The sequence below is a fragment of the Xiphophorus hellerii genome, chromosome 13, assembly GCF_003331165.1.
Source record: "Xiphophorus hellerii strain 12219 chromosome 13, Xiphophorus_hellerii-4.1, whole genome shotgun sequence".
Classification (NCBI taxonomy): Eukaryota; Metazoa; Chordata; class Actinopteri; order Cyprinodontiformes; family Poeciliidae; genus Xiphophorus; species Xiphophorus hellerii.
In genome coordinates, this window is record NC_045684.1 from 22,937,589 (window position 1) to 22,952,297 (window position 14,709).

The window sequence follows — 14,709 nt, forward strand, 5'->3', positions numbered from 1 at the left end:
TTTGGTCCCAATAACACTCAAACACACCGGCGAGAGGCTCTCAGTTCACACCGTTTATTGACCAATGTCACACACGTCAGAGGACAGAGGATATACTGCATGGAAAACATTCAAACAGCCAAATGATGATGATGATGATGAAAGTAATAATAAAACATTTACGAGACAAAGTAACTTGGCAGAGGAGCCGTTAGTCCTTTGTGTTGCCCTAGTTGTAGAAAGCCAAAGGAAGTCTTGCAGCGCATTGACTGAGATTTGAACTGAAAGTTGTGTTATGGAAGGCCAGAGGGGTCAAAAACGCATAACCTTTCATGTGACTCATACGTTAAATATGTGTTGTTTGCGTGAAACAACGTGCTTGCACATTGTCTGTGTATTAAGCACACATCAACAACATTTGCCTTCAACCAACCAGTCAAGAAACATAATTGACTTTGGATAGACTTAAGAAACAAGGAAAATTCAGGAGCCCCAAGCTTTTATTTTAATGAATTTCAAAAAACAATATGTTGTCATTTTGTTTTTTATAGATTATACATCAACCTATAAAATTGATTGATGTATAATATAATCATGATTTGTGTAGGAAATTATGACGCACCAACGTCATGGCCCCCATTGCTAATGTAATCTCAACTCCATGCATGTCAGACGTAACTAACTTGCTTTAATCACATCTCCACATCCATACCTGACATGCTGGATGAGTTAGGAACTTTTAAGAAATTTGTACAAAGATAATTTTTGGAAACTCTTGAAAGCTTAAAAACCTTGCAGGTGATGCACACCATTAATCTGTTGTTATTATGGTAGGGCACACCACATTTTCTGTAGTTTACACAACCTCTTAAATCCAGTAAATGACGTAGAAACATTGAAGACACATGAAAGTCACAAGTTTTTGGCCTGATAGCGTTCCACACAAAACGGGTGGTCAACAGTATCTAGTTACCCCTTCCTCCCGTGCTGTCCAGGGGTGTGTGAGTGTGTCCTTTGTAAACCTATTCTGAAGAAACCATAATTGAGACAACAGATTGAAAACATTTCATGAAAAAGAGTGGGATTTTGGGAAGCTTTACAAGGGTTATCTCCTCAGGTGGTGCCCAGGAAGAGAGGCACACCTCGGATCAACAGGAAGACTACAACATTCAAGAGGCTGGGTGTTGCATGGCATCAAGACACCCAAATAAGGAAGGATTAAAGCTGCAGCACAGGCTATTATTGTGACAGTCATAAGATAGCAACAGTGGTCAAAAAGATCTTCAACTTGTAACTGATTTTCCATACACAGCTTTACAAACATTAACAAACACTTCAAAATGATCCATGCTACTGGGAAAGCTGTAGAGTTTTCTAATCCACACAAAGGAGCGATTGCATCTAGGGAATCACCTTAACCTATTTGACTGCATTTATGTTAGATGTTGCTAGCGTGAATCTGTGTCACGACTAACTGCATGTTATTTCCTCACTTCCCTTTCTCTTTCCTGCACCTGCTAGACCTTTGCTTTCACATAGCCACAAACTGTCAGTTTTTCCCCTGTTGTTGGTTATTTGTGCGTCATTTATGTCAGACTGGCTGAAAAAGTTAGCAATCTCCCACATTCGCCTCCACAGGTCGGGGTTGGCGTGGAGGCTGGGGTGCGTATTGCCGTAACATCTGAATGTTTTTCTGCATAACAAAGCTGATATAATATTGCTGTGATGTGTAACTTTAACTAACCGGACTGTGAATGATTATAACTTGTACATGGCTACAGCTCACATAACCCCAAAGCATAAGAGTGGTGTGTATATATGTTTGTGTATGTATGTTTGTATTTGTACTTGGTTGTGTAGCCTAATTAGGATCTTTTGGTACAATTAAACCTATGTCCCCATAAAACAAACATTTATGGGCACTAATGTCCCCATAAGTCTTTGTCAACATAAGTCCCCATAACTCCAAAAGAGATTAATGGGGACCAACATCCTCATGTATCCCCATAACTCCAAAACAAGATTCATGGGTGCCAAAGCCTCCATAACTCCAAAACAAGACTAATGGGGACCAAAGTCTCTATAAGTCCCCATAACTCCAAAAAAGACTCAGGGGGACCAAAGTCTCTATAAGTCCCCATAACTCCTAAAGAGACTCAGGGGGAACAACATCCCCATGTGTCCCCATAACTCCAAAACAAGACTAAAGGGGACCAATGTCCCCATAAGTCCACATAACTCCAAAAAATACTCATGGGGACCAATGTCCTCTCAAGCCCCCATAAGTCTTTGTTTCCATAAACCCAAAAAGGACTCAAGGGGACCAATGTTGCCAAAAGTCTTTGGGGAGTTACGTGTGGGGTGGGGCCCCATTTTTAGAGTTAGGAGTTAGGTTTAGAGGTATGGTGTGAATCCAGTTTTGGTTGGGTTTAAGGTTGCAAATATACTGGTAATTGCCAGGGTAAGGGTTGTTGGTAAGGCTAGGCATAAATGTCATTATACTAAAATGAATGGAAGTCAATACAAAGTCCTAACATGTGAAAATGCAAACTTCTGTGTGTGTCTTTTAGAAAAGGACAGGGTGAGGGAGGGCAACAAAGTGCAGTCTTTGGAAAGCAAAGCCACTGAAACATTCAAGAACAAGGTGGTGATAGTTCAGCATGTCAACTATAAGTTTGCAAGAGTGTGTGCTGTTAAGTGAGCTAAGGTATCAAGGCCCAAGTCTTCAGGAGCAATCGTGTCCAGGCTCGGGGATCCTCTCGGCGGGTCATCACTGCTGGCTGACCCCCATCTGCTGGTGGTCAGACCCAGGCTCCCCCTCCATGTCTGCATGGTAGTGCTCAAAGCTGTCATCTTCAATGTCTGGAAGACCTAGCAGCTAAAAGACCAACGAGAGGGGCAGTAGAGTGTTAGCAGTAGGGATGAGCCAGTATGAGAAATTCATATAATTAACATAAATTTTGATGATAAACAATGTTTGAATGTGCAGCAAGCTTGTCTTTTTTTTTTTTTACCAAGACTGTTTTTTGTTTTCCATATATTTGGCAGGACATTTGTTTTTAAGTCCACTTGTAGTAATGGTAGAGTATAAAGTTTGGCATTTGTAAATACCAACAATAGAGAGACAGGGTAAAAAAAATATTAACATCGATGTATTTTTATATTGTAGTCAAAATTTAAGAATGGTGTGTGGTATTGGATCTTTTGAATTTTGCCATTTTAGTCTCTTTTTGTACCTGAATTGTTTTTAATGTGAAAAACAGGCATCTTCAGTGGAATATTTTGTATTGACTATGATACTTTGATACTTTGATTGGCAACTTCTCATGCACACATAAACATCTGATGTTTTCTAAAATCTAACTCTTGTGCTGTACTTACTGTATGAAAATGAGGTTATGTGACTTCAATAAATCATATCTACTGAAAGGAGGACAGTCATGATATCTCATACTTTATAGGAGACAGTTTGTCCAAATCGCAAAAACAGCCGCAAACACTGGAAATACAACGTAATGCATTTAACTCTGGAGAAAATTATACACAATTCACTGTGAATATACTGGAGATTTCTACATTCTTATCATTTATCTCCATAATGTATGAAAATACAGACAAGTTTATAAAGGGGATGCAAATTAGAAATTTCAATTTTCTTTTTAAGAGCTTCAGCAACTTCACCAACATTCCAGAAACAATTTGGGTGGTGATAAAAGACAAGATAAGATCAGGTCAAATAAAATGTCTGTCAAAATATAATTGAGGTCATTTATTGTTTGATTCAAAAGCTTTATCCACAGATGGTAAATCTTTAACAAGAGAAAACAACACTTGAAGGCCTCATCCACTAATATCCCAAATGCTCCGATGTCTCAGTTGTGGACAAGAATGCCAACAGTATCTCTCTTTCCGAATATGTAGGCCCAAAATGTAAACATAGTTTAGCATCTGGTAAAAATATTAGCTTTGGTTAATTCCAGATAGGTAATTTAGAATGTAACTATCTTGTCTCTATGAAACAGTAACTATGAAGCTGTCAGACTGAGGATTAGCTTAGTTTAGCTTAACATCAAATTATAATGAGGTAAAAAGCTTTAGCTAGGCTTTTAAAAAAACTGTCTAAAATTCTCCTAAAGCCTCTCCAAAACCATTATTTTGCTTGTTCAACTAATTCTAAAACAGTTTTTAAGAGACTTTACCCAAAACTCAGTGCAAGGACTGCTACTACCAACCCTAAAGGCTCATTTAAAGCGTCAACATCGGCAGACGTCTTCCCTATTGAAGAGTGTTGCTTTTTAAAAATATGTTATTCAGTCCAGTCTGGTATGTTTGCAGGTGTGGCTTACTAATGTCTTAAGATATTATGTATTTACCAGGCTTGAACGACATTGTGTTTTCTTGTAACCTCTAAATTGCAGGAAGTAATAAGGTTGTGGGTAATTATTGGATGAACTGAGATCATAACACATTCGGCAGAGTTTACCAGCTTAGTTTTATATTTACCCTGCACTTTCAAAACATTAAAAACTTAAGTCTTACTCTACCCTCTGCCACAGCAATGAACACCCCGACACACAGGTGTTGAAAACATTTGAAAAACGGCTCATTTAAAGCTACCAATAAGTACCTGAAAGTGTTTCTTGAGTTTAGTTCAGCATGGTGTCTTTTATGGGCAGAGAGGACAGAATGTATCAAGTCTGTAATCGACCTAGACTCAGCGAACAGAAGTTACTTTGCTGTGACAATGTGTTAGGAAGCAAACTGACACAGTGAGTTGCATGCTTTTAGTTTCCTTACAGGCCTGAAGGACGTGAAGACCTTCTCCAACACCTCCAGCAGAGTCTTTTTCCCACAGGAGGAAATGTAGTCCTGTGCCAGCTGCAGAAACGGAAGGCAGTCCTCGCTCTCGCTCCAAACATGCTGCACAAACACACACACACACACATACACACACATGCAAACTCTGGTTAACAACATATTTTCAACCAAGCGCTGGCAAAGGAGACAGAAACTTTGAAGACACAATCATTCGTTCTAAAAGCAACAAAAACACTGGCACAAAAAATAAAAATATGAGACTTAAGTGAAACAAAAACAAGGGATATTCAATGTTATTTAATAAAATACATTCTCAGGGTAAAACAATTAAACAATCTTGTAGATCATAAATCTGTAATTACAGCACTTTTTGAAAAATTAGCAGCATCTGATAGTATTATGAAATACACCATTACCTCATAAGAACCCCCCCACCTCTTTGTTGATTTTATTCAAAAAGAAGGATCTGGTTTACTTTGTGGTTTAATTTAGTTTTTTCAGTATTAAAGCCAACTTTTATCATGCTAGAAATCTACAAGTTTTTTTTTCCTAATCCATTTACAGTGGATTTTAAAAGCATTAAAACACCTTTAAAACATTTTGTCACGTAAACATCACAAACTTCAATATATTTTATTCAGATTTGATTCGTTTGAGCAACAAAGCTGTGCATAACTGTGAAGTGAAAAGTAAAGAATTCAAAATTTCATTTTTCTTTTCAAGAGTAAAAATCTAAGAAGTGTGACGAAAATGGTACTCTTTATGCCACTAAATAAAATCTAGCAAAGAATTGCCTCTGTCAAATACATTTATGTGTGTTACATTCTGTTTTGTGAAGAAATTTAAAACAGGGCTGGAAAAAATATGCTCTAATAAGTCTTGTTTCATGTTTGTTTCAAGTAGGGATCACAAGAACCATGTGGAGGAAGGAACTCGGATCAGATGAAACCAAAATGTAACTTTTAGGCACGCATGGACTGGAACGCAAGTCCGAGTTGATGGGAAGCTGAGTGAAGCATAGCATAGAGGGCAATCCTGGAAAGAAATTTGCAAAAGGCCGAAAAAGAGTTAAGATTGGGATGGAGGTTTACCTTCCAGAACATACAGCCAGAGCTGCAAAGGAAGACGTGAAAATGTCGTCCAACTCAAGATATTTTGCACTGAAAAAAAAATTGCTTCTAGATGTGCTGCAATGGACGGCAACTGAGTCTGCTTATTGAGATATGTGACCTCTTTCAATACACACAATGAATCAGCACTGACTAGAGATAGGCTGATATCAGAGGCAATCCGTTCCTGAAGAAGTTGGTCAAGGATTTTATGGAAACAGCTGCGTGTGATAGACCAGTGCAGCTATGATGCTTTGTGTACTTAACATCCCTTCAATCAGAGTCTAAAGGTCACACTGTTAGGTTATGTATTAGTCAACGGCATTATTGGTGTCCAGTCAAGCTTGAGGTAGGAACTGTGCCGCAGGTTACCCCGTATTGAAAATTGTGACGTCTGAAGTGTTACTTTAGGCTTATCTGATTTAGGTCAGTAGGGAGACCTGACATGTTCTTCTGGGAAATGTTTTTTAATCGTAGATTATTATTACAAACGATATATAAAAAAACCCCCAAATGCTTCAACTTGTATCTAACAACTATTATCATTTGTAAAATTAAAACAAAGCATATTGTAATTTGTGACTGTGTATTACTTATTATCTGACTTTTTGGTAATGTTTATCTCTGATGATACAGCTCAATAATTAAACAAAATATCTATTAGAACATATTAGGAGGAGGTTAAAGAGCTGGAGACAGCAGTTTGCTGTTATCATTATCCCTCTATAGGTCATCAAACTTTCCTTATATTTATGGATCACATAAGTCCATAAATATATGGATTTATATATTTAAGAATAAGATCAAGACTAGGTCGGAGTTAGGTTTAGTTATCATTTGACAAAGTTTTTTAAGCAAACTTTATAAACCAGAAAAGAAGTTTGAATAATAAGACGGTGTTTATGGTGTAATGTATATAGATAGTAATAAAAATAGCATTTGAAAATAATTTACAACCTTCTCAGTGATCAATAAGAAAAGAATTATTGACATTCTTGCATGTATCTACAAATATTTTTAAACATTCACCTCTTTTCATGAGCTCAAAGTTTCTAAGGTTGCCATCACTGTAATCTTGGGCTTCCTCCGCAGATTCTCTACAGCAGCGTTTCCCAATTCCGGTCCTCAGGCCCCCCTGCTCTGCATGTTTTAGATGTGCCTCTATTCCAGAGCAGCTGATTCAAATGATTGCATGACCATCAAGTGCTGCAGAAACCTTTTGATCACCCATATATTCAATCCAGGTGTGTAGCAGAAGGGAAACACCTAAAACATGCAGGGCAGGGAGGCCTGAGGACCGAAATTGGGAAACGCTGCTCTACAGCAAATGTCTATAATTATGGCCCTCAAGAGCCACCGTCCTGCAACTTCCTGTTTCAGTCGAATGTATGGCTTTTTACCAGCTGCCTGCAGAACGTGACGACATGTTGAGGAGGTAATTCAGCCACTCAGTTCCCAAGCGATGACTCTTCACTTTAGCTGGGCCACTATCAACATATTAGTACGTTCAGTCTATCGTTATGTTTACCATTAGAAACATAATGGTAAAATTTTAATAATTATTTAAATCTAAATCTGGCAGAGGTATGAAAACGTTTCAGTTTAACTGGCTATTCTAACATGAAAGGAGAAAACTTATCTGAAGTGCTAATAGCAAAAATTTATACAACTCAAATGTGGTTGCAGAGTAAGTAAATGCGCTACTACATATGTATTTTTAATGGTTATATTTTTAGTTGTTAACCATAATTTTCATAATATAAGATTTACAATGCAAAAATATTCAAACATGGAAGACTAGGCTTGTAATGATGTTGTTGTCGGTCTGACGGACAACAGCTAACTGCATTAGCATTACAAAAAACCCCACCACCATTTTAAATTGTTCATGTGGTTGAATGGTAGGTAGTCAGTAGAAAAAAGAAACAGTTACAAGCAACATGAAAAGATTACGAAGATGGAATTGCAGCTAGCTAACTGTTAGCGGCTAATAATGCTAAAGTTATCCCCTCAAAAAAAAATAACGTCCAATGAATGCTAAAGTAAAGGGCTGCTTCAGTGCTTTAATATTCTCTAGATCAAATTCAGAAACACGTGGGTTGGTCTAATCTGAACTGCATGCTTCTACCTTTAACACTTTTTTTATTTTAAACTTTGATTTTTTGAATCTGTTATTGAAAATATAACAAGGCAGCATTTTCACTGGGTTTAGTGGAGGTTTGATGAGCGTCAATAAATGAAGTAGCGCTTTCTGAAAATGATTAAGTGGGCAGATGTCCAGGGCGGCTTCTCCTCTTGGGCGGCACGAGCTGCCAGACTAGTAAGCAGTTTTGCAGTTAGCCTATGTCTTGCTTGAAATGTAGTTACTGCATGCAAGTTAGTATGTTAGGACTTTTTATAACAGTTGTGCAAATTAATTTGAGTTTCTGGAAGTGCAATTGTGTAAAATGTCTTATTTTAAAAATAATTAGACAATATTTGGCAGTTGTTTATGAATTTGAGTCTTGATCAAAATGCAATTCTACTACACACAATTACACAAATGTTTGACTAATGGCTCAATCTATTTTAATTATATTTATTTTAACTCCGTGGCATATGGTGTGATTGTGAATACCTCCACATAAAATATTAAGAGAATTATGATTGCAGCCTGTAGTGTCGTTGCAGCGGTGAACTCTGACTGTCTGACTGTGCATGTAGCCGGAGATGAGTACATGAGAGGACGCGCTGCAAAGACATCTGACATGGATTAGATTACAGAGCAGGAGGAAGCTGCGAGCAGGGAGGGAGAACATAAGGACTAGAGAGCAAACTGGTTCTGTTGAGAGACAACAGATCGCAGAAAGAATCCGCTGTTGTCTTGTTTGCTTGCTTTGATTAGAATCTGCTTCTTAAGGGAGAGCATGGCCACAGGCGCAGGACTAAATTTCATCAGCAGCTATCTAAACGCCCCACAGTGGCGCTGCTCCGACGTTCAGACGAGGCGTGCAAGCACAACAGAGGCACAGTCCGTGTGACATAATGTGTTATTGACTGAACAGACGCCCCGGCTCCTGGGTCATCTCCATCTGCTCCCCCGCCCTATTGGCCCGTGTCACTGAGCGGTGGGGGGAGGAGGAGCGGGTCGGGCTTCTGGGACTTTTGGACTCATAACTCCAGCACTGCATCACATGGCCGCAGGACGTACAGTCAGCTCTGAGGAAACAGTTTGTGGCTGCGCTGCGTCCACCATTAGGATGCCTAGTTTGGTGCATCTGGCTGACCTGGCTGAATTTTGAAGGCCGATTCCACCATTAAGGCCTTTACATGTGTGCTATGGGAAAAACAAAAATTATAATAACAGTAGAAGGTAGAATAATTTGGTTGCAATTTGTAGATTAACAAATCTGCAGTTATTATGCCCACCATAATAAGACTTTGACTATTTATTATTATTATTATTATTATTATTATTATTTGGAACTATTAGAAATGTTTCTGCTGCAAACAGGAAGGGTGCAAACAGTGATAAAGCATTTGAGGATCAGTATTGATTTGAAGTGATGTTTGACATAGGCCAATTTAGAGTTTCGGCCAGTTATTATTATCACTCTTCACATCAAATTAACGTTAATTTGAAGAAACATGATGGACGGACGGACGGACGGATTAATAATAAATATTAAACTGTGAATGAAATTCAAGTATTGTGTTACGTTAATACTTGTCTTATTGTCTAGAAATGAGCATAGACTAACAAAATCATCTTATACCAAATTGCAGTTTTCTGCACTGCAATCACTGTGCTTTCAACTGCACACAGTTTTCTGGAGATTTTGATTTTAGCAGATACCAAAGTCAGTCCTGGAGGTAGATATTAGTGGATAAATTGGTTCCACGTGTACTGTAAGTGTTGGGATGATCGCCGGTCATCCAAAATTAAGAAAATCGGGTCCAATCGATTGGTCGGCCGGTTGACTGATCCGTCTTCCCCAAACGAATGCTAAACTTAATCAAAATTTGCCATATTACAATAATTTGCAGCATCGTTAGAATGAACATTTTGGAATAACAAACAATTCCAGAATAGGATGCTAGCCAATATCAAACGATTCCTGACTACAGTTATGTGCGGCGGCTGAAAAATGCAAAAGCAAAAAAGCAAATAAATGCTTTTGTGCAGAGTAAATAAATTAAAAAATTGATACAATATATATATATTTCACTGTATATATATATAAATGAGAGAATTTAAAACAAAAAACAGAGACCAATTAAATGAAATGAATTCACAATATATTTTTAGAAAATACAAAAAAACGTGATATAAAAGAGTTCACTCTTTTAGTTTACGATTTGAACAATTGAGATTTGATCAAACACTCTTAATATCAACCAATCAACTACAAATCCCTGTATGGTCAATGCATGGAAAATACTTAAACACTGATATGAATGAGTGGTTGAATATAGAGCCTCACACAAAGTAAATGTTTTGGGGTGCAAATTAATTCTTGCTGCATCCCAATAGGAATGCAAATGGGATACAATTGCATTCCTATTCAGAAGCTAACAGCATTTAGCTAGTTTTAAAACTAGCCCTCCGGTGTGCAGAGCAAGCTGCTGCTTTTCACTTTCAGCAAAGTTGTAAAAGTGTAGAAGGTTACTGTAACATACTTCTTGTGTTCATTTGTAACAGATATGCTAAAGATGTCAAAAATCTTCTTTTTTTTTATTGATAATGCTAATATTTAAATACTGAAGTAGCATCACATGCTACTTCTACTGTCCAGTACAAAACACAAGATGGTGACCTCTTCCTTTTAAAACAGCTAAAGAAAAATGTTAGCGCTCTAGCCACCCCCAAGGCGATGCCGCCCTGAATAGATAGCCATGCTGAAATAATTAATAGCAACAAAGAAAAATAAAACAAGAGGAGGGACAATATTAAACACATCTGAGAGAAGAGGTGTGAAGGCAGACTGAAATGACATCATGCTGCTCACCCTCCCCTCTTATCCCGCTTCCATCACCTCCTTTACCCAGCCCATATACTCCTACAAGCGCGTACACACACACACACACACACGCACACACATTAGCTAAGTTAAGGCCCTGCAGAAGCCCACTTACAAAGGTGTCGGTGCCGCCGGGACACAGCACATAGAAAGAGACGCCGGGCTCTGCGTAGAAGTCCAGCCGCCGCTCGTCGTTTTCCTCGGCGAAGATCAAGTCGAACGGGTTCCCGGAGCACCACTTCTCCGCCGCCTCCACCAGATGCTTGAACTCCATCCTCTGCTGTCCTGTCTACCGTGTGTCCCTGGCTCCGGAGATCGATTTCCCCCCACCACCCCCCCGTGCCCACCCTCTGGCCGTCGCGTCGATGATGCTCAAGACGCAAAGATCAGCAGCATCAGCATCAGCAGCAGCCTCCGCTATAGCGCATCTCTTCTGCGCGGCACCGGCGGCGAACAGCAGCGGGGTGGAGACGGCGGCTGCAGCTGCTGCTGCTCTGCACGGTGAGCCGACCGATGGGGTTGATGTTCATCCGCCTCTCACAGCCCCATTCCTCTCTTCCTCCTCGCCGCGTTATGAAATCAGACCGTCCGTCGCATATATGCGTACGCAGCAGAGACGCTGGGATAAAAAAAAAAAAAAGAGAGAGAGAGAGAGGCGATGACGAACGGCTAAGCGGCCCAGCCGTCCACTGCAATCTGTCGGCTACATTAGTGAGTTAGACTGACATTTAACCTGCTGACGCCGTGTGAAACAAGGGATCATATATAAAAAACATAAAAGATTACGTCACTGGATGTATCCTTCAGGATGAGCCCCCCCCCCCCCCTTTCTTTTTTCTCTTCTTTTTTTTTTTTAGCAAAAGTCAGCTCCGCAAAATTGTTATGCATAATTTCATACGTTTTTTTTCTCGACAAAACAAATAATTACTTAAAGTTAAATAACAATTCAAGCATGATTGATGATACATTTGAATGCAACAAAACTAGGGGTGCACCGATTGATCGGCCATTGGCCGATACTTAAGTGACATCGATTTTATCCACCGATCTTATTTAACTCTGCAAATGTCTGAAAATCAGCCACTATCCTGTCGTGCTCTGCTGTGAAAAGGGGCTGACAGAGAGACCTGCCCACCGGGTCACGTTGATAATAGTCACCCCGCTGTTTGCAAGTAACTTGTCGTTATATTTGACAACTTTTAAGACAAACTAAATCAATATTGGCCAAACTGGCTTTTGGTGCACCTTTACTGTTCGGTTAATTGAACCCTCTAAATTGTTCTTAATTGTTGCTAAGTTGGCAACTTTATCGCTATATGGACTCTGAAAGAAAAAAAAAAAGGGATTAGCCAAAATTGGCTTTTTAAAATGGGTGATCAGTTAGAAAACTTCAATTCGTGTGCCCCCATAGTTAAAACTTTTAGTGTATTGAAGAAAGCCTTTTCGTACCCCTTGAACTTTTTCACTTCCTTTTACGCCATAGCCTTTATTAGATGCATGCAATGGAGCAACAACCATTTCTGCATAGCTGTAAAGGAAGAAAATAAAAATCCAATGTTTATGCAACCGCTTTTCATTTTAGTAGCTTTGAATCGAATCCAGAGCAACTAACCACATGAGTCCTATGGGTACTGAATAGGGTCTGAGAGTCATTTAAGTCCAGCTGATCAGGAACAGAGAGTTTTACTGGAGAACATTAGCGAATAAACAGCATCGTGGAACAACAACAACAACCTAATCAGCACATCCAAGGCACTGAGTTTGAGTTTGCTGCACTTCATGGGAGATAAATCACACATTACCCTGCGTACACTATCCCCACATTGAAACATAGTAGTGGAAGCATCATGCTGCGGGGATGTTTTTCTCCGACAGGGGCATGGATGAGAAGAGAACGGAGGTGAAACATGTCAAAGTTTGAGACGGAAGTGGAGTTTCACCTTTCAGCAGGAAATTGGTGCTAAACATACTTCTAGAGTTAAAATGCAAGGATTTAGACCAGGGGAGGCCAAACTGTGGCCCGTGGGTCATTTGTGGCTATTGAAATGATTTTGTTCGGCCCCAGACCACAGGTGGAACCACAACTTTACCAACAAAATAGAAAACAATTGACGACCCACAATATTTGGAAATGTGTTTAAATTCTTTTTTTTAATGTTTTGTACCTATATTGAGTTATAGATTTTGTTAATATTTTGTTTATTGCCAAGTAGTCAAAAATAAAAAACAAACAAAAAAAGTGTTTTTTTTATTGAAGGATTGTTGTGGCTTATGAATAGTTTAAAATCGCCCGTTTTGGACCTCAGGACACTGTTGGTTTACAAGATCAAAATATATTCCAGTGTTAGAATGGCCCAGTCAAAGTACAGACCTAAATCGTCTGAGAATCCGTGGCAATAATTGAAATTTTTATGTTCGCAGATTCTTTCCATCCACTTTGACTTACGTTGGGCCACTTCACAATCATGCAGTACCTTGTGTTACAAAAGATTTTCTATGTGACTGGACAGGTTGCAGCCCGCCACTAAATATTTATCCACTGGCAGTAAACAGTATTTCTCAGTTTCCTAGAAATAGACAGATGCAGACAAAAGCACTTTAACGGGATCTAGCATGCTGGGAGCCACTGCTGGAGAAAAAGCTCTGTTTACAGGAATCCAGACACTTCCAGTCCCACCCCGGAGTCCTGGCCACCAGATGGCGGAGAGGAACAACCGAAAAGTCCGTATTGTCGCAGAGTTCCAACAAGCTGGACATATTTCAGTCTCATCACAATGCTTTTACCAAAGTAAAGGTTTTCTGGGTTTCATACTGAAAAAGAAACTCTTTAGTCATACTTGTTATTTCAGAGAACAAACCCTCCAAATGCAGATCCATTTCCAAAGACTTTGTGGCGGCTAAATGTAATTTTATTTTTGTATTTTCTGAAATCTGTTTTGATTGGTTCTCAAATCATTTTCTGTACACCCTTGTCTCTAGTGGGTTCGGGAGGGCTGCTGGTGCCTATCTCCAGCTGACGTTCCAGGCGAGAGGTGAGGAGGTCGCCAATCTGTCGCAGGGCAACACAGGACACACTACCATGCACACGCATACTCACACCTAGGGAGGATTTTGGACTGTGGGAGGAAGCCGGAGAACCCGGAGAGAACCCGCATACACAGGGAGAGAGACCCCGGGAATCAAACCCAGGACCTTCTTGCTGCAAGCAACAGTGCTACCAACTGCGCCACTGTGCAGCTTATATAAAAAAATATATAAAATGCATATATATATATATATGTGTGTGTGTGTATATATATATATATAAATTTGTCTTCTTAATATGTTATTAAAGTATTTTGTAGACACATTTAAAATGCGGTCCAAATTCTGTCCCAGATTTTAACCACGACAAAATAAAAATGAAACAATATCAAAGAAAAATCCACAGAAACACCTGAAGGTAAGAAGTTTGATGATATTTCAAATCTGAATAATAAAAAATGTTGGTATTGGTATCAATATCAGTACTGATGTTGGTGATAGTGGTCATGTATTTATTTGTTAATGAATCAATACCAAAATATGCAGTATCTCACACCTAATACATGGTGGCGGCAGCATCATGCTGGGGGATATATTGACAACGGTAGATGCAACATTACGAAATAGAGAGAATTGAAATGGTAGGTCAAGCATAATTTTCAAAAGACACTAGTTTAAGTATCTTTCGGTGTCACACCAAGCCCCCCTAAAATTTATTGTAATATAATTTTAATTAATTAATCGCTGACAGTTAATTTAAAGCAGTAACATATGGGACA

At 39.1% G+C, this 14,709-nt stretch overlaps 1 protein-coding gene across 1 annotated transcript; it reads right to left on the reverse strand.

The window, feature by feature from the left end:
* Positions 1-38: 38 nt before the first annotated feature.
* On the reverse strand, positions 39-11,644 carry mturn (maturin, neural progenitor differentiation regulator homolog (Xenopus)). Its single transcript, XM_032580115.1, has 3 exons — positions 11,022-11,644; positions 4,777-4,899; positions 39-2,857 (listed from the first exon to the last, which is right to left on the reverse strand). The coding sequence occupies exons 1-3, from the start codon at positions 11,178-11,180 to the stop codon at positions 2,750-2,752; spliced, it is 390 nt and encodes a 129-aa protein (XP_032436006.1). The 5' UTR covers positions 11,181-11,644; the 3' UTR covers positions 39-2,749.
* Between the last annotated feature and the right edge of the window lie 3,065 nt (positions 11,645-14,709).